Source organism: Strix uralensis, chromosome 3 (assembly GCF_047716275.1).
Source record: "Strix uralensis isolate ZFMK-TIS-50842 chromosome 3, bStrUra1, whole genome shotgun sequence".
NCBI lineage: Eukaryota > Metazoa > Chordata > Aves > Strigiformes > Strigidae > Strix > Strix uralensis.
The window spans coordinates 73,229,516-73,251,112 of NC_133974.1; the positions used below are offsets into that span (position 1 = coordinate 73,229,516).

The 21,597-nt window shown below is 39.6% G+C and overlaps 1 protein-coding gene across 1 annotated transcript in view; it reads right to left on the reverse strand.

Annotated features, from left to right (window-relative positions):
• Window positions 1–4,889: 4,889 nt before the first annotated feature.
• The window catches only part of PPP1R14C (protein phosphatase 1 regulatory inhibitor subunit 14C), a 52,980-nt gene continuing 36,272 nt past the window's right edge, over window positions 4,890–21,597 (reverse strand). Inside the window, exons 2-4 of the mRNA XM_074864794.1 lie at window positions 17,166–17,249; window positions 15,788–15,820; window positions 4,890–6,195 (exon numbers count right to left, since the gene is read on the reverse strand). Of these exons, the coding sequence (XP_074720895.1) occupies window positions 6,121–6,195; window positions 15,788–15,820; window positions 17,166–17,249 (192 nt within the window). The 3' untranslated portion in view covers window positions 4,890–6,120. The remainder of the gene's footprint in view (window positions 6,196–15,787; window positions 15,821–17,165; window positions 17,250–21,597) is intronic.

Sequence of the window (21,597 nt, forward strand, 5' to 3'; positions counted from 1 at the left end):
TTTTTGGTATAGTGTGGTAGTCAAGACATGTGATCCTCTACATTTCTACAGGCATTAGGCAGTGCACTGTCCCCCTCTGCCCACAGGGTTGTCCAGGTACAGTGGAAGCAACCCACAAGCAGCACCCAGAAGTCCTCTCTGTTATGGCAGCTCTTAGGACACAGCTGAAGCCCACTTATCTAGACCACCACAGTGGCAGTTCACCAAGGCAATTCTAGTGCCTTTGGCTCAAGCACCATCATGGCATACTGTCTGTAGTCTTGACATGGCTCTGACTCGGTACTGGTTGCTGGACAAGTCTGAGGCATCCACTGAAGCCTTTTCATTTGCTTTATGAGGCTTCCTGATACTTACTGCGGTAGTAGAGGCTGCACAAAAAGGAAGGCAGGTCCTGACCCAAAGCCAGGTTCAGACAGAGCTGTGGGGAGACCTGCCTTCAGGGTCTGCACAGCCACCACTGTCACACATTGGCTTCTCTTACTTGGAGACAGTAGATATTGATGGGAGTTTCAATATATTACTCCTATTGGGATTCCCTCTTTGCTATAGGATCAGTATATTAAAATAAAAGTTATTCCAACCTGGTTTTGCCTCAGGTCAAACAACACAAAGAGAAACACCGATCCTGGATAAGCACAATCCTGTCATAGACCTGCGTGCTCCCATTCTTCATATATCAGACAGTACTCACTGCTCCAATTCTCACAAGCCCCGGTATGACTATGGGATATGTGAGGAGACACAGACCCATCCACAAAGCCAGGGCAAGAGTCAAAGCCTTGCTGACACTGATGCAGGATCCTCCTTTAGGAAGCAGGAAAGCTTCTTGTGCTCCTGCCCCCTCCACCCCCTAGAAGGGGTGGTCAGACAAGTCTGTCCTTGAAGCAGAGCAGCTACTACAGTTTTTGGTAATTAGTTATGTGCTTCAAGTTCAACCCACTATTAAACAGTTAGACTGAAACCTCTGCTATGGGCTATCCCAGGATATTTTTTATTTTGAATTTAGAAGAAAAAAAGTTCTACTAAAATACCAGTGCAGTGAGAGGAGACATTTGAGTTTGCTACCAAAACCTGTTCACTGCACATCAAAAAGGAGTTTCAGCCTTGGATACATTTTAAAAAATAAGTTTTCGAATAGCTCAGTTTCTTTAATTTTAAACAGCTAATGTCAGTTTTTGTTTGAAAACAGAGAAGTCTGCAAGTAGTGTAAGCTAATAGCTCAGAGAATTTGGTCCTTAGTTCTACCAAAAAAATAAAACAAATAAAATCCAAATCAGCACTAGGCAAGATTATTATGAATAGCAATTTCAAGACTTCAGAAACACTCTGTATTTACACTGATGGCAGAATCCTACAGTGGCAAGAACAAATTTTGCTGCACTAGGTACTTTCTAGGCACATTTTCTCCACTTCAAATTTCTTTAGCTTTCAACAGCAACTTTAATTACATTCACACTTACTATTTGCTTACTGACAGAAAAAAAATGAGAATTAGCATAGAATTCAAGTAAAAAGTAGTAGAGTTATATACAATATACATAGCTGGTACTGGTAATCTTATTTGACCACTACCTAAGCATGCAGTAACATGGCCACAATACACAAATCAGATTCTTACTTGTTTCCTCTACCTTACAAAATTCTAAAAATAAATTTGAAGCAGATGTCTAGAGTTTTAAGGCCTTTAATTATCTTGATTGAACTGAATAGCTCATCTAATGAGAACTTATCTAGAAAAGCAACCGATTTCAATTTGGGGATACTAATAGATGGTTATCTCACCTATTCCCTCAGTAGCAGGCTCAAAGGGCTCCTTACCCTCATCAGCAAGGTGCTCTGTCTTCACTTCAAGTTTCCTTTATCTATCTTCTAGGCATTCCTCCTCCTTACATCTCTTATTTTCTTCCCACCCAGAAATATATGCAGCAAAGCAAGACTCTCCTCAGTTTTCTTAATAGCTAAACATATAACAGGTAATTTTCTTAGTGATTTTTTTCCTAGACTTCCCAGTACTTGATTTCTTTTCCAACTCCCTCCCTAAATCTCAACATCCTTTCAAAAGCATTGCATGCAGTTATTCAGTACCTGCTTAACATCTGTGCATGATGCTGGCAATAACAAATATTATGTAGCCAAGAAGCAGTTAATCCTTTTGTTACAGCACTTCAAGAGTTTAAGTTAAACTGTTTGTTCAGAATGAGATCTGTGTCTTCTAGTTTTCAAGCAACAGACACTCTGTTGATGTGATCCACCTGATTTTCTTACCCTGGAGATGCATGTTTACATGAAAGCTGTCTTAAATCAGCAAAACCATCACAGAAATAGATTAATTCTAATCTCACATACATTATTATACCTACCAAGACCCAAAGAGTTTGAAGTGCACAAAAGTAGCAGATATTTTGCTCCTGCTTTTCTTGGTTATGTCCTCCGAGAATACAGAAAGCTTCCCTCCTGCATTTTCCCCAGGTGTTCCCTGCATGAACAGCAACTTTAGGAATAAAACCCACCACAGGAATAATGCAAGGAAGAGACACAACAAGGCTGGCAGAAGAATGGCTTATCTCCTTTCTTCTGTGCCACAGGAATATACTATCCTGTCACCACAGCCTCACAAGGCACACTAAATATGATTACAAGCACTTTCCTCCTCTTTCTAAGGCAACTGGAAGAGCAACCACAGGAGACATCACACTGTCAGCTCCTGCTGTAAAACATGCAAAAGCTAATCATGCCATGAAGCAGACCCCAGAAACACACACTCTTGCAGGCAATCTGTGTACGCTGGAGAGGCACTTCAATACCAAAACAGAAACCTCAGCTTCACTGCATATTTATAAGGAGGAACTTCAGTTCCTTTCATTACCCGCTTAAAAAAGCCCAGAGGAAGCTCTCATTGCAGCCAGACTTGGCCCTTCTCATGGAAGCTGTCCAGCCAAGGCATTGAATAGCCTGGGCTGTAAGACTTAATTTCAGGTTGTTTCAGTAACAGTGTACTATTGATATGCCCCTTGAACATTGCTGAGAGCCAAGAACACCCACACAGCATAAAGACAAAAAGCACAATGAAATATTAAGTGAATGGGTCGATTCTCCCATCACTTACACTAAGGCCAAGAGTATCTCCATTAAGTAAAAAGTAGCAAGAATGAGACCCTGTAAGTCTCCACTAAAATCAGGCCAGCTGCAAACAAAAGAAATTTAGAGGGTTTTTTGCTCACTGACACTTGTAAGATAGCAAAACATGCAGAGCTGGAGAAGAGGAAGCCCTTCAGAGAAGTGACTGTCCCACCCACATAAGATAAGAAAACAGTAGTGACTGTCCCAGTCTTCATTGTTTCTAAGTATCTCCAAACCAAATGGTTTTAGAAGGGGTAGACTGCTATATTCCACAGCTACTTCAGTGCAAGATGAATAGGTCAAAAGACGCAAGTGTGAGATGCACACAGTTGGTCAGGAATTTAGCCAACTAACATGAAGGAAAAAAATATTTGCAGAGTAGCATTTTGCTGTAGGAGGTGAGAGAACTGGTGCAGTTGCCATTACTTGACATTTCTGATTTTGCACACCATTATTATAACAGAAGAAAAAAAATTATATTTGAAATGGTAAGTGAAGTCACAGAATGCATCCACGAATGTGAAAATTACTAGAACCTTTCATGTTCAGACTAGGGTTGCTTCTAAATATTACTTGTAAAATGTAGGCAGCTGCAACCACCTCAGAAGTTGAAAAGGTGTATTGCGTGGTCTCAGTTGTTTCGGCCCATGTGTTAAATGTACATGAATAAATTTGAGTCAGGGAACAGTACCCATAAGCAGACAGCATTTCAGACACCAGCTCAAAACTCTAAACATTGCTAACAAGTGTCAAATCAAAAGGGTTTTTTCCATTTTGGACATAATAAACTTGGTGCCCACAAAAGGCTTTCAATGCTTTACAAACCAACAGGCTTTCCAGAAAAAGGCCTGTGAAAGTACCTGCCCAGCCAAATATCTGAAGTTAGCTAGTAACTAAGACTTCTCTATCAACACCACTGATTTCTGCCCTCAAAGTTGAGTGAAAAAAAAAATCTAACAAAAAGCCCCTTACCTCAGGAGTTTAGGAAGCTTTTCCTATATCAAAGGGTGATATTGGTACAAACTTTGTCATGTAGATCTAGCTACACCAGCTCCTCTGCAAGGAGCACAGGCCAAGGAGACAATCTTCTTGTGGCAAGACAGGTCATTCACATGGGCCTCTTTCAGAACCAAAGACATCCCACTGATAACATTGACAATGATAGTGGGACATCCCAACACAAAACCAGATGAAATCACAAGCTCCCCCCAGTTTCTCTGGAGCAGATTTCACTTCATAATTTTCAAAAATTTTACTGGATGACTCCTTAGGAAGCCAGAGCTGAATTGCAACTTCAGCAAGGTATGGGATTTAAATTTAAGATGCTGCAGGCAAACCAACCAAGTCTTTTCTTAGGGCTGCTGGAATTTCTTGAGAATTCAGAGGTGCAGAAGAGAAGAAAGGCAGAGTGCCTCCTGCTGAAAGATCCTTGTCTGACGCACCTTCAGCAGAAAACTAAGAGTCACCCAGTGTATGCCCTCCCCTACACTCACCTCTGGTGGAAATAAAAAAGTAGAAACATTAATCTGAAAGAATTTCCAGGCTTCCCCCCCGTCATCTGCAGAAGACTTTCAAAAGTAAAGCTGGGCATTAGGTTACAGGAGTTTGACCAAGTGATACTGAGCAAGGGCTGAGTGATAGTGGTCACATTAAAAGCCAATTAGGGTCTACACAGCTGGGTTTCCAGGTACTTACCACCTCACAGGTTTCTCTTTTTGAGGAGCAAGTCCATTTACCAACCTACTCAGCAACAGTAGTCTTGTAAAGTGTACATGTAACAAGTCACAAGTTGTTCCATTTATTTGAGTAAATATCTGGTAAATAAAATCATTGGTAAACATTACAAAATTAAATACATTAAAAAAGCTTGCCAGTATACATAAAATTCACAAACATGTACTTCTTTTGAAAAATAAAATATGTTCAGAGCACCCTTGATATAAAATGCTTGACTAGTGTCACCTACCAGCATATGGTAGCTTATTGAACATTTCAGTTAGGACATTTTCCAGAAGGGAGTAGGAATCTCTCTTCTGTTCTTGCTTTTACAAGTAAGAGAGCCCAAGTTCAGAAGTCTCCCCACTTCTCTGGGCAGAGCCATAAACAAAGACTATAATATTCTTTGCCTACCTCAATAGGAGAGGAATCTGCATTCAATTAAGACCACATCACTAAATGCAAGACAGTGCTTGTAATTTGTTTTGGTAGCACTGCCTTTCCTCCACTGTGAAGCAGCAGTGATGGACATTTCTCTAGATATCACTGCAGGCCCTTATTCAGTATAGGTTAGCACGGTTCCAAGACACCATGAGGTGGAGAGGAAATGATCTGGCAAAGTGGAGTCAAATAACTTTAAGTCTACAAATTAAGCCCTTGAAATTCCCAATTTTCACATGCTGCAGTCTAAACAAGGAAATATGATGAAATTCTTCACTGGGCTGCTTTAAGGGCATTTAGAAAATGGCAGCACCCATTTTAGTAATCTAAATTGGTACCTTCTGGGAGCAAATTTGCAATAACCACCATTTAAATAATTTACTGTAACAAACTTTTCCTTCCATCCATGTGAAACAGTATTCACAACCCACTTTATAATTTATGTACAGACAAGCACAAGAAACTTGACATCCATGAGTTAAATGTACAACCAACTTAAAAAACGTTATCCAACTAGTTGCAAGAAGTCTCCTAGCTCTGTAAATTTACAGGATCTTCTGGTTCACCATGTAGGCTTGCTGCCCCTCATCATTAACTCTTGGATTCTTCACTTGCTTCAGTAATCCTCAAGTGAAAGTTGAGCAGCATCCAAATTGTTGATATTCTTGATAAAAAAAATTGACACTTAAAAAAGAACCCTTAAAACACACAAAAGAAATTCCTTGAGTCAAAACTGAAATCAAAAAAGTTGTGGAGAAAGACAACTATTTTAATAAAGGTCTTGTATTCAAAGTCCCATTTCCCTTGACATGTCTTTTACAGAGTGCTACTACTTCGAGTTATTTATATACTCTTCTTTTGAGGGGGACTGAGTTTCCTCATTCCTCTTATCCGAGTTAGCAGCTCTTTGATAAATTCCTAGGAAAAAAGATTAGACAATATGAGTAATTTTAATGATCCCATAATACCATGATTGAGTTTTTAAAAAAAAGTCAAAGCAAGCTGTACATTCTTACTTAAGCTTTTACTGCTAAGCTGGAATTTTTCTGGCCTGATCTCCATGAACCTTATATGCATACTCTCATCACACAGTGGAGGTATGAACAACTAGCTTTTCCTCTGCATGAGTGTTCAGGCTCAGTTGCTAGCCATCTTTCAGGCTTTTACTACACAGGGCCTTCTATCAACTGCTGAATCAAGCAAAATCTATGGCTGGATACAATGCAAACAGTCAAGGCAGACTTTCACAGTTTTAGCCTGCACAGAAATCAGCACTCCTGCCAAAAGAGGTGTTTCTCTCACCACTCTCCATGACAGTACTAGCATTTTGGTTGGCTCCATACTCAGCTGGAACAGAAAGCTGATCTGGCTACAGACTCAGCTGTTTTTCCTCTTGCCCTGATACTTTCCAAGCTGGCTCAGCTCTCTGACCAGGCTCACCACTCAGCCCCACACCAACACTCACGCCAGTCAGAGGGCAGGAACTAGGAGCCAGAAGTAGCACCACTGGCTTATGCTGAGTGAAACTAGTTCTGGAGCTCAGCAAATAACACTATTCTGAAAAAAAAAAAAAATTAATGGACCAGGTCTTTATTCACAGTGGTATTTTCCAGTTTCAGCAGATTTTCTCTCTTTAAATTGTGGGAAGACAGAAGCTTACAGAGTTGCACCATTATCTGAAATCCTTTTGGAATAAAATTTCTTATAACTGCAGATGCATTAAAAGCTAAATCACCCCCTTACTGTCACATTGGGAGAATAATGTTTACCCACAGTACTACATATACACCTACAAAAAGGTTCTTACCATGAAATCATTTAGCTATCAACACGGAATATAATTACGGATTTAGTCAGCCAGGTTGATGTGAAAGGACAAAAAGTATGACTTCCTAGCTTAATGCTGGAGGCTAAAAATTCCAATGAACAAGGTCACCACGTAAATGAGAACACAGTACCTTTTAAAAAAAGTCAATGAAACACGTATTATCCAGGTGCTACACTGTGCATAAGGGAAGTCTCTGTAAATGTGTATTTTAACTTGAGAAAGATGTCAGGTTTTTCTGGTGGGACCACAATCCTGGCAGGTATCACCCCATGAGAGCAATTTCCTTTCCTGACAGGTTATGCACATCTATACTGTACTGCATGTACTGTTGCACCATGGTTATTGTTGCACCAACACTAGCTGTGGCTTCAACTAAGAGTCGCAAAGGCAGGGTAGCAGACACGTCAGTGAGGGCTACACACGCTCACAAAGAACCTTTTATATTGAACTAATTAGATCAAGGCCAGGTACAGGAATACATCTATGCATATCAATATTGCGCTTCCCGTCTGGTTAGACGGCCTAAGGAGATGATCAGAAAAGCATATTTGTTAAGACCCCTAATCCTCCCCCTCCATCCTAGAAAAGCTCTCTTCTTCCACATAGGCCCAAGCCACTGCAACAATATCCACTCTAAACTTGTCAGAGTACAGTACTTATCCATTCAGAGGTCAGAAAAAGGAGGGAGAGATTCACTCTAAAATTTCACAGCTTTCAACGCACTATGCGTTGGTTCTCTGTTATCTTTTCATCATTGCAAAGACCTGCTAGATAATGCAAAACTAATGTGGCATGGTGCTGTCTGAAACACATAAATACACTTTAGGCTTTTTTACTATCAAACTTAAATGAAGCCCTGCAGCAAAATCGTTATAGAAATAAACTCTCTAAAGTGATCTTAAAAGATTTTTTTACTTGGGATTAATGCAATTATTATTGCCTTTCAACAGCTCTTTCCATAAAAAGCTGTACTCCCATGCCAAAACATCAGATTAAGACAGCTTTGGAAAGGAACAGGCTGTAGTTCATTTCTTCCCTTTGGAAGACTTTATTAGTCATCCGTTAAAGCCACAAATACTCTATACTACCCTCACTCACCATCAAGGCAGCAACAAGACACTGCAACTGGAAACTGTCCAACTGCTTCACAGAAGTTGAAAGTTAAGAGTATGACATGAAGGGGCATCTGCAGAGTGGACAGGGGAATCTATGGTACTCTGACTGTACCCATTTGGTATATCCCTGTTTGAGAGGCACCTCTCCATTTCTGTCCATTTTCTCCCACAACTCAGAAGAGTTTGGAGCAAGTTTCCCTTGGATATGAAACGCAGCCAGGGGTGAGTTGCTTTTCAGTACAACATTAGAGCAAGGGAGGAGAGATCCTTCCCGTATACTCTGAAGCAGTATCACAAGCACCTTTTTTTGCAAAACAAGATTATTTGCTTGAGGTTTTCAAGCAAGTTTCACACCCCCATAATCTTCTTGGTGCTGCCAAAATAAAACAAAACTGCAGGGGCAACCCCCTAAGCAAAGCTGATGTAATAGAGGCTATTCTTAAGGAAGAAGGGAGCTGTATTCACTTGAAGAAGTACATATAAAAATTGAAAATACTTTACCCCTCAGGAAGTATTTTCTTGAAATAAGAGTGTGCAGTACCAAACAGTAAAATTCAACAAGAGCATTTTGTATGTGGCAGGCACATTACAGAATGCAGTAGGGCTGTTGTCCACATCCCATGGGCATGCAAACCACAGCATTGGTTCAGTACATTTCTGATTTAAGTACCATTTTGCATCTGACACTTGCATGGAGCTGGCTGTCATTAACACAGTTGCGCTCCAGTGCTTGTGCCTTTCTTGTTTTGCAGCTCCCCATCAAGGAAAGGCTGCATTCTAGAAAAGATACACATTTTCCCTCTTGGAGGCAGGAAGAAGAGACTTCACAGCATTTCAGTAAGCCTTCACTTTATAACTAACCAACTCAGCTTTATGACAGTAATACCCTTTTTTTTTCTTTAAACATCACTCAAAAATTGCAGTTTTATACCTTGTGGACATTTGAGTCAAGGCTTAATAGAAGACTTAATAGCCACATCTATCTCAACCTCATCACAACAATCATTTTTACACAGAGCATTTTATTGAAATCCCCTCTAAGAGATGTGCTGAAGTTTAACATCATGCATTTGAAAGCCGATCACGTACCACTCTGTGCTAAAAGTGGTTCTGTAACACAGGTTGGATTATCTACTTATATAATACTTACTTAATTCACAGAGTTGGAGAAGATTTAACAATAATTCAGCTAAAGATTCAAGAACTTATGAATTATTCCTTTGAGGGCTACAGCCAGAAATACATAGGCCACATCTACTTTTAATAGAAGAAAAATCTCACACCAGCACTTTGGGACTTGGTAAACAGAAAAAAAAGTGAAAACATACACAAACTCAGTTTAAATTCTTTACAGATTTTCTGCAAGATCACCTTTAAATACAGTTTTGATATAAGTATTGAGAGTCCTGTTAATTTATAATACAAAATCATTGTTTCTAGAAAAATGTCTCTCTAATTCTAAAGGCAAATTTAAATGAGAGAGAGACTAAATCTATAGCTCATTTTAACTCATCTATATTCAGCCTTAGGCATTTGTCTTCTCCCTCCTCTAATGCTTTCCCTTGAATCAAAGGCATTCAGTTCAGCAGAAGCATTCATCTAATGCAGAATAAAAAAATAAAGACGACAAACAAAGGTGAAATGATAATTCAGGAAAGGGAAGGAAATCACTCTCTGCTTTGGAGGTGTGATTCAGTGTTTTAATGAGGTCGTTTGATAGACAATGAATTCTAGGCTTCCTATTCAAGGCTTCCAATTAATTCTTGAGACTAATTAGACTGTATCTCCAGATTTCTCTTCGACAAACAGTACACATGTAGCAGGACTAGTTCTTAAGCCAAAATTTAGGGTTTCTAGTCCTCCTGCTTCACTAGAGCATGAAATTAATCCTAAACCAGCTTTCCTCCACAGCTTTACTTCCCTGCAGCCAAGTCAAAACCCAAAAGTTTCCTTGACTGTTTGTCCAAGGCTGTTTCTTGGAGAGTACCTGGTTGGTTGCACATAAAAAGTAAAGTCAGCCTGAAGATCAATCCCCACAGCTAACTGGGGAAGAAACTAAACAATAGCTCAAAAATGCCATCTGAATGGTAAGAAGAAAAAAAAGGAACTGTACTGACAAACACCTTCCCTTCTCCACAGGCTCAAACTTGAAGTGATCATATAGGAAGACGGGAACTGAGGAGACGCACATGCTTTGGGAGAATGGGGCCAGAAGCTGCCTTAGCAAGAACTGGTGCAGCACCTCTGTAGACTTACTGAACAATCCCACTGGTGTAGCTTCTCCAGTGAGGCCACAGCACCATCAGTGCCCAGAGGAGGACAATATACAGCAATTTAGCTTCTTGGTGAGCCCTGTACAAGGCACTGACTACATACCACAAAGCTTAGCTATAAATATATATAAAATTATATATAAAATATATATAATATATATACTTTGCAATCCAGGTATTCTACACTTCAACAGCATGTAAACAAGCACAACTTATTCTTGTCAAATCACCATTTGCTCCTCCATTCTTATTGCTATGGGTATTTGTAAGTTTTATTCATGAGTACTTGCAGAATTAAAACACACAAGCTTAATTCCCTCCAACACTATAGTACAATATAGGGCAGATCTCAGCAGGCATATAAACGGTTTTAATTCACCGAATTCAGAGTGGTCAAATGGATGAACAAGAAATCATGTTTCTCTAAAAATGCCTGTCTGCATTGCTTTTAAATATGCATGTTTCTTAACTTTTTTCTCTACAAAGTGTCCTATTTGATTTCAAGTAATATAGACACATAATACAGTTACTGTGGCTTAATAATTTACCACCCATTAGCTAAGCTACAATAAATGTCTATGAGCTCCTAGGCTCATCTAGGTGTAAGGCAGTACACTGCACTGACACTTTAACACATCTTTAATTACTATTGCTTCAAATGGGTATCCTACATGTTGCTGCCTTGCAATTATATTAAAAAAACAAAATAGTAACAATAACTTGAAATAACTCATAACACAGTAGGACCAAAGAAAGTATGATGCTTCAAAAATTTAGGGGTTCCATTTTAGAAGGATTGACGTTTCCATTCATGTCTGCATACTCAATATATACATTATCTGAAGACTACTAAAAATAGTTTTCAGTTTTTAAAACCACAGTGCCCAGATCACTCTGAAAAGCTGCATCACAAGCCTGTCATTTGCTCCAACTAGTAATTAAACTGGGAGAAACACAGTTCAGCAAATGCATCTCTACCTTTCTCAAGATGAAGTGTTAAAAGCTGCTGAAATAGTCGGGCCACCTAAGTAACTGAGTAGTCAGTGACTTAAATCTCTGCCCAAATTCTCCAGAGAATATGCACAACAATTTAACATAATTGATTTGGAAATTATATTGAAAATTGTTATTAAAGTTCCTAGCAAAACAACTTTCTTTTATGATGCAACTTCATGTCCTTTTTCTCCCATTTTGCACTGAGTGAAGAATTATACTAACAAGACGGTCTGGATAGATTTAATCCAGCATGAGTGGGAGAGATCTCCAGCCCGTTTGCCTGAAGCTTTGTATATTTCTATGAGAAAAGAAAGAAGCAAAGGAAACCCCAAATATAACCAATCTTTGAAGAGAACCAGATAAATTTTCTGCAGACATTGTGTAGCTCAACTGCATCTTTCAGAGTCAGTAAACATAGAAATTGCCCACTCATTGGATTTCTCTCCCATAGTAGTTTAAGAGTCTCCTTGTCGTTTCTCCTGTCATCACTTTGGCAGTCTCACCAGTAGAATCTCTAATTCACATCAGCCACAAATGTTTCAGATTTTCCCCAAAGCCCAGTCTAAATGGGTGGTCTTGCTGCTACCAATAGCAGAGATATGCTAACACAGCTTTAGCCACCCTCTTTTGAAGCATATGTCTTGACAAAACCTTATTGATTTCATGCCCACAATCTTCCTATTCTAAATGAGTCTATTGTCAAGTATCAAAATCTTATCATCAAGATTACAGATTATATTTCAATTTCTTTGTTACATTCACTGCTAACATGAGACAAAATTCCCTGTGACCTACATTATGATTCTCCATCACATAGACAGTACCAAGACAACAACTTGACAAAGGTCTGAGTGGGATTTTCCAGAGGCAATGCATGGCACTGAGCCAAGCATTGGCTGCTCTGGCACATGGGTGATGCAGGAGGATGCTGATGCTGCTCCCTGCTCCTTATCAACCACAAAAGTTCAGATCCAAGATTTGGTTATGGCACTGATTTTGCAGATAGCATACCCTTTAAGTTTGTGCAGTCCTAGAAATTAATTGTTCTCTCACATCAAGTTTTGCCTTGTGTCAAGACATGACATGTACTGCTTTTGAACTAGGTATGATAGTAACAGAATAGAGAAAGGGAAGCAGAGAAAGTGTAGACTGTCTGAAGAACACTTCTAGCACTGTTTAGTTTTGCATGGTGGGAAGACCATCATCATGTGTCAAAGCACTGTCCACATTTGAGATCCCAAAAACTATAACATGAGGTCAGGCAGCTACTCAACTTCCCTTCAACAGGTGCAACTTAACTACACAGAGCCAGGAGATTGTGGCCCAAGTAAAAGGATGTAAAGTATAAACACAAGTTACATACTGCAGTGATTAACACCAATAAAAAACCATATACTTTACAATTTGCTCGTTACCAAATGTACCTCTGCCACTGCTTTTGTGGTTTGCTGGGGGTTTTTAATTATGTTTATTGAAACAGTCAAGTTGGCAAACCGTGCCCAGAGATTATTTTTCATTTCTGTCACATTTTACAAAACTAACTTTTAAATGACTGAATGATACAGTCACATTGCATATGAATCTTGATTAGCAAATCAGCATTTTAATTTAAGTTTCATTAACATAAACTTAAATAGCACCCAAAAATCACACTGACTGTGCACTTTCCTGATTAACCTTTAGTTGCCTTGTTTGGGTAAGTTATATGACTCTTTACAACAAGGTTCCCACATTAAGCATATTTCCATACCAATTAAAACAACAACCATAACTGCTTAGAAAAGTTTTTAAAATTTTAGAGCACATTCAGCAGTCTAGCTATATTTCCCTTTGAAGAAAGGTTTCAGAGCAGTTCCTCGTAAGTTACGGTCAGCTACTATCTTTGGCCAATTTATTAAAGAGGCTGAGACATCCTTCTACCTTTCAAGTGACCTGAATAACACTGCTTCTTCTGATGAAAAGTCAATCCAGAATAAATGTAAAAATCCCTCAGTCTTTCCTTTACCTTTAGTCTAAGTGGAAGACACTATGTAAAATTGACTTAAAATACACCTTTGTGTTGGTTTGGGTTTTTTTAAACAGATGGGATAAGAGCTGCAAGTTATTAAACTTTCTGTCTGTACTATTTGTCTCTACTATTCAGAACATAAGGACATTACATAAATTTTTCCCCAGTTAGGGATTACTGCCTTTTACAAGCTGTATAACTCTTGATGCCAAAATCCCTAGTGCACTTGATTAACTGTATTTGATTGGTCAGGAGAAATTCCATCAGCTCACATCCATTCTCCACAAATCTTCTAGAAATCCGTTCACAAACCAATTACCTCAATAGTTTTGAATGGTCTGCAAATATGAAAGGATTGCAGATTTTCTAGACAAGGTGTGGATCCTCATACAGCAAGTTTAAGCCAACTTAAAGGCTCTTCTTAGTCCACACATGGCAGGTTAAAAATCACTATTTTTAAGTGACCTAAATTAGCAGTCATGGAGTATTACTGGGCTTATCATGCTACAGATGAAGAAAAGCTGCTGTTGTGAGAAGTCCTGGGAAATTACTCCCATTTTGGCAACTATCCCCACAGAAGAGTGGCTTTAAGTACTTGCCTTGATTCAAGGGCCTTGAAGACAGGCAGGCACACGTGTCTAGGATGTTGTTTGCTGTGAACTGCCACGTCAACTTAATTTACCAGCACAGCACAAATATTCCCTGCAGTTCTATGACCAAGGTTTCCAGTGGAAAACTCACTAACATCTGTCATTTGCCCTTATCAGACCTCTGAAATTTGTCCTTGCATTAAGTGTCAAGCTTCAGAGCCAAGAAAAAAATTCATATTACATGTTCAATGAAAGAAGAAGGGTAATTATTTGATTCTCTGCCTTCTTATCTGCCTTCAGATAATACAGAGGTAAGAGGTCAGCATGTGAGTGGCTGCTCAACTCTTGGAAATCTGTTCCTCCCACCCACCCATGACCCCCACTTTCTCTCACTAGCCTGTGACAAGAACCATGTCAGGCTCCTCATGCTGTATCAATCTTCACACTTATCTTATGAAAAAGAACTAAGGTTCAACAGCACGTGCTGAGAGAATGCTGGAAGAGGCTGACAGAGATCATCTGTAGTGTAGCATTACTACAGTAAGACATCTGAAGACTTGATTTTTTTTTGGTCTGGCATCTCCATAATGGGAGATGTGTGTTATCTGCTGTAAAGAAACCAACATACAACACAGACCAAGCTATACAAGTGTTACCATGTGAATCTTTCTGGGTCAATTCCCTACACTGTCAAAAAGATAGTACCAACAACTAGTAGCAATTCTGGAGAATTTTCCCAATCTGCCATAGAAATCAATAAAAATGGAAAAGCCCTGAAGAGAGTATCTGATGGACAGGGAAGTGTCTATATAACAATACCAGTGGTTCTTCCTGACAGCCTGAATATCCTTAAACCCCAGCAGTTTAAGGGGCTGCAGATGTAGGGAAACCCAGCTATATGCAGCCTTGTTTCAAAACCCAAACACCTGGCTTCTAGTAATGCCAGCTGAAAGGTCCCTAATTAGGGAAATCCTATAACACACCCACTCTATTAAATACTGCACAGCAGCCACTGGTGGGAAAGCACTGACTCTATAAATTGAACCAGAAACTAGACTTTTTTTTTTTACAATAAGTCCAATTTTGTTACAATTACTTTCTAGTAAGCACACTTTACTATGAGAAGTAGCCTATATTGACATTGGACATGCTAATGGATATTCAAGTTGAAAGTTGAGTACTCTTAGCTAAATCCTGCTAGTTCAGGTTATCCCACAATTGTATTCAAATTCATTCACGAAAACAATTAGCTGAGCTGCATATCTACATAACAGTTCCCAGAACAAACAATTTTACTGTCAGAGATAAAATTAAATGGCTTCATATTGAAAAGCACACAATCCATCTCAAGTTGAAATTTCATACAAATATAGTTGGGTTTTAACAATCTAATGAGAACTGTGTTTAGTTCTATTGTAACATGACAGCTTTAAGCATCAGTAAAGTCAATAAGGACATTACAGAAGACAATATTGGTACTTCAGCTAGAATGATCAGCAGTTCCTCTGCAGGGCCCAATCCTTTTCTTACTGTAGTCAAGTGACAGGCACAAACATTCCCAGGATATAAAGCCCCAAGCCCATCAATTCCCCATTAATATTCCTATATTTACTTTACCTTAAGTATAAAAAAAAGTTACTTTAGCTTGAATACAGCTACACTTTCCACACATGAATAGTATTTAAGAAAAGTCTTTTTACCTCTGTTGGTTTGTAGCAATCTACAAGAGTTTCCTAGAAGCAAAATATGAAAGCATCAGTTCCAGTACAGAGTAACAGTGAACACAAACAAGTCTACAGTATGAAACCTGGCAAGGGAGTGGGGAAAGAAAAGGAGCAAGAACCAGGAATCACTGGATGAAGATGCTACTGAAAACTGAGCATTATAGCAAGTCACTTTTACTCCCTAGGTAGATCATAATGATTTTCAAGGGGAGAAAAATAATGGCTTCTTCCTCCAGGTTGGAAGTTACAAAATCCCCCTCTCCAAGAAAAAGCAAGAAGAGGAGAATCCACGAACATTTCTCCCAGCAATACACACGTGAAAGGTAGTTTTCTGTGAGGGCATCAGCCTTTGTAATGCAGAAATACAGACTTTAGCTAGGTCAGGCATTCCTAGCAGGGCGGCTGCAGCAGCCAGTTTAGGCAGAAGCAGCAAAGCTATTTATGAATGCCGTGTAAACAGCCTGGCCCCACGTCTCTGGCTGGGCAGCGGACACTGAGAAAAGGGTGCCAATAGGCACTGCAAGTCAGATGTAGTGCATCTAAGCACCTCCCAGAAGTGAGCTGAGGGCAAACCACTGCTCTGGGATGAGTTTCCTTCCTTTAGCACATCTGAAAACATTATAAACAGAGACCCTCATATTGGTTTTACATGTATCTAAACCAGGATATATCTCTTAAGACAATGATGTTTCCTTTCCCCTTCATTCTTTCATTCATTAACTTTTACCTCAAGCAGGATTCAGAGAATTAGAGAGATGGTTTGAATTGTAGAATTTCAGTAGACGGCTTCTGACTTTCCCTACTAATTCCTGTTGCTGACCATCTTAGATTTTCCTCAAGCTTTTAGACAAGTTACTCCAAGATAACTCCATGGATTCCAATTTCTAGCTAGTATAGACAGAAACAATTTCCAGTATCCTAAGGACAAGGGAGGATTTCTGGACTCTATATCATGCATATATATTTCTGCTGCTGCTGGGAATCACACAAACTATCTGGTCATCATAACTGACCCTCAGCCACATAATTTTTCTATGTGACTGTTCCTTATTTTTCTGTTTTCTGTTCTTTTATATACTTGTAAAAATTAGAATGAGTCTGATCTGTCTCAGCACATCTCTCTGTATTACTGGATTCTTTGAACTTGTATTTATGCCTGTTATCACCTAACTTCCAAAGATTTTTTTTATCCTAAAGGATTTTTATTACCTTTGTACAGTCCGGTAGATTACGCTAAATTCAGACCTAGGAACCTCACAGTTCTAATTCTGCACTTACAGTGGATTCAGTCAAACACAAGATACAGACCCAGACACATTCCACATTCCAATTTAAAATTAGAAAATAATATTACCTGTAATTTGAGAGCTCTCTCCTCTTCATTGGCTGCATCAAGAAGGTCATCAATGTCAATTTCTACATCTGGCATCTCTTCTTCCTGAAAAGCAAGAATTGCCACTTAGTCCACTGAGATTTCCTTTAACTAGCCTCAAAAGCAGCCTGGAGCCAGACAAGAAGGAAATCAGTAAGGGGTCATGGCTTGATTCCCTGCTCCTGGGCCAGCAGAAGGCCAAGCTCTGGCCACACAGGAGGTGACAGCTCTTCAGCAACCCTTCTCTCACAGCCAGGAGCTGTGTTACTAACCCATGCCCAGCAGCACAAGTCATGCTATTCTCACAGTACTGGGTAACAGGATGAAGAAGAGGTCAGGGAAGAGGAAGATGATAAAAACTACTTCAAAGCAATTTCATGGCTTGCTAACAATCTTGATTGGACTGCTTATTTTATTACACTATGGAAGAGCTCCCTTGCTTAAAGTTGGGTTACAAGGATGACATTACATGCCCCATCAGAAAAGCTCAGATTTCCTGTGCCTGCAGCGAAGCATGAAGTCTAAGGCACAGAGTTTTTACAGAACTTTTTCTAAACCTCCTCCACCCATACACTACTTTCTTTGCATCACCAGCACATCAGACACATTGTTCCCTGAGTCAGAGCAGCAGTCCACACATTTCAAAGGACCCCTGAGCTCTGGAATCCCAATGAGAATTCATCATCCACAGATATCACCACTTATTGCATTTACAATTATGCAAAAAAGATATTCTGCTGGACATTTTTTGCATTTTCTCACCATAAAAGGTACTTTCAAAATGGTAAAGCAGCACCTCACTGCACATACAAAACACTCTGGTCCCAACCTCTCCTCCACGCCAAGTCCCACCCTCACAGTGGCCTCAGTGCCACAGACACACAGCTCCCCCATTGCCCCTGCTCCACCCAAGCCAACACATGGGCACTGCAAGGCTGTCCTCTCACCCAAGTACATTGTCATTGATCATCTCACTGGCACTGAATCACCTTGGCACCTCCTGAATGAAAGCAGAGACCTGAAAGCGTCCAAAGGGGAGGGTGGATTTGAGAGTCAGGTTGAAGCAACAAGACCACCATCCCCAGTACTAGCTGTCTTCTTGTACCCCACCAACACCTTTTCAAGATCCTTTAAATAAGCATTTTGAAAAAAGTGTGGTGGTTGCAGCAATTTGCAAGAGTTTCAACAACTGTGAAAGAATTTAACAGCTCTAATAGCAACTGCCACAGGTAACATCAGAATTACTCCTCTACTGGATAAAAGAAGAATCCAAACATTAGCAGGGAAAACAAGAAATTAGCTTGAGTTAATCTAAAGAAAGGTAAGTATCTAAACATCAAACTGCCTATATCAGAAGCTCCAGCTAAAATGTCAACTGTTCAACTTTTATTTGGGAGTGAGGAGGAAGGGCAGAAGTAGGATGATAAAGTTCCCCATTCCCCTCCTCTGAAGGAAAGCATGCAGGAACACAATAGTGCAGCTGTGCAGGCTCTGTTAGACCCAATGAATAAAAATACATGAAGTACATCTTTTGCCCAATTAGCAGGTTCACTCTTTTCCAGCATGCATTTTAGTCAGAAAAGGACGGGCATTTGCTGAGATGAACCATAAAAATACTAGTTACTCTAACACAATTTGGCAATAAAGGAGTTTTAACATAATGCTATACACTCATTAGCAAGTTAAGCAATGAAGGGAAGAGGAGAGAAAAGAAGTCTTCCACTGACTACAAAGATATTCAGAAAAAGCTATCAGGATTGGAAAGGATAAAGATTAATCCCTAACAGTGGCACACTTACTTAGTAGCTTACTCCCAACTCTACCCTATTCACATATCACACTAAGAACCAGAAATTCCCCAAATACACAGTAAACCTCCTGAACATTTTATCTAAGCAGTTCGTTATAAGTACTGTTAAGATAGGGTGCCTGGAGTTACCGTTAATACTGTAAACTTATCAGAATACACATCCATGGACACGTGTAAGTGTTGATTATGCATCTGTCTGTGCTCAGATGCGCTGTTCAACACACTGAATATTTTGTCAGATAAACATTTTGAACTCTCGCCTGTGACAGTGGCATTCTGGCAAACTGAAATGATATTGAAGTGTGACATCAAGGGAGAATTCCCTAGAAGGTATACAATGCTTTATGATCACATTTCATTGAAGCTGAACACTCCTGAAAGGTCAGTTTTACTCTGATTAGTACCAGTCATGTGGGAGAAATGCTTGCTTCTATGCCTTTTCACTCATTTTCTTCAAATCAACTTTCTGCTACATCTTCAAGGTTCATGCTGCCATCAGCCCAGAGGGCAACTGTACCAGTAACTCACTGAAGCTTTGGTGTAAGAGGTAACACAGCTCTTCTACATCAAGGAAAGATGTAACAAAAACTAAAGTAGGAATACTTCAGAAATGAGGGATTATAGTTCTGTCAGACATCCCAGCATTCAATTAAGTTACATTTTCTGTAAAGGCTCATGTGTATCTTCATCACGTCACTGCAGATTTGAACTCTGATACACAACACAAATGGAGGGGAGAATCCCAAAAAGGTAACTCTTGCTCTTATTTTTGGCTGAATGAACAAATATAATCAAAACATTTTTTCCCATCTGAACTACTGTGCCTGAATGATCTCAAGGGTTTTATATTAGGCATGAGAAACATGTGCTTAGGTCAGGAGCCTGACCACTACACAACAGCTGTAATGACAGAGGGATTTTTTTGCCTGATTTTATTGGCGAGATAAGTGTGGTTGAATCCTACTACAATTAAGCAGCTAGATCCAGATTAGGCTTTGACAAGCCTGAAAGGGGCTGTGCATAGCTGAAGGGTGGTATTGCAAGGGTCATCTTAGTGCCATGAGGCTGTACAACAAAACCAAAGCACTGCCATATTCTGCTCCTGTGAGAGGGAAACAGGGTCATCATCTGTAAATAGCAGATGATGGGAGGAAAAAAAAAGAAGCCACAAGAAGCATGCTGACACGGAGCAGCCCCCAGAAAAGCTAAAATAGAACAGGTGTGGGGCTTGTGGGTGCAAACACCCATCAGTTGAAACAGGTGGGGGAGAGGAGGATGGACACTCTCCTTTTAAGCACCCTCTCCGGTTTGCATTAACAATGTTGGTAGGACATGAGCTGATTTCTTCTTGAGTATTCAGGAGTCAAAAAAAAAAATCAAAAGTTAGTTTCCATGCTATTTAATGCAACTTAAATTCAGCCTTGCATTGGAAGATTGCCCTGTGATTATTTAGGTTGCATGAATCCTTTGCAGGCTACTGACAAAAGACCTTGGGGCACAGACATGCACTATAGTAGTAAATAGATGTAGCAGTTCAAGACATTACAATCTCTCCAACTGTTTGCTTTTTAGCCTCTGGCAGAGGTGATCAGAGCTCCAGCCGTGAATGGACCAGAAACAGGTGAGCATCCTTTAGTGAGACTAGGGAAAAGGTCTGAAACCACAGGGCTGGATTTCGCAGGGACAGCTGAAGAACACTCACACACTCTAGTCTGCTGACCCTGAGGACAGCACCTCCAGCACAGCAAGAGCATGTCTAACATCATTAGAAGTATTTACCAACATTTATCTGAGGCTTTAAAATTTAAAAGGGCAACAGTTGCCCTATGGATAAACCCCACTCTCAAACTAGCCTTAATAGCTATCCCTCATCCTCACTGCCCATTCACTGTGTATCATCTCATACACAGTGCTGGGAAATAATGAAATAGGTTTGTTTGGTCTTTTGTTTAGATTTTAAGTTTTGGAGAGAAAGTAGAAGTTAAGCTCAGCAAGAAAAGTTAAAACCATCATTTGTATAGTGAGTTTGGAAACAAACTGGAAGGACAGCAAGAGAAAAAATGAAGGAAAGGGAGGGAATGAAGACAATACAGTTCAGACATATGAAAAGTTTCAGACTGTATGAATCAGGGATTTCTCTCAAAGTCCTGGAAGATGGCAAGTGTAAGTGATCAAAACCAAACTAGAAAATATGATCAGTTCTTCTAGAATTATCCATTTAATACATGATTTTTTTTTCCCCCCAAAGAGACATCTGCTGGACATCTAACAGTTAGATCTAAACAAGTTCATCTGCAGATATGGATGGCATTGCCCCAATGCAAGACAATGTTTTCAGTCTTAGGATGATAAATATAAGTGCCATAAATTACCACAACTAGAAGTTGTTGGCTGCATATGTAACCTGGTGGGATTTTGAATGGGTTGCACTATATACAGGTAAAAGGATACTACCAAATAGTCATTTGTATGAAACACAAAGGAAAGACCCATGTGTTCCTCGTTTCAAAGTGTTCTGTCATTTTGAGGGACTTACAGGTCAGGGTAAAAGTAGATAAAAATAAGAATAAAAAGAATAGTTTAAGTCATCAAAAATCATGAATC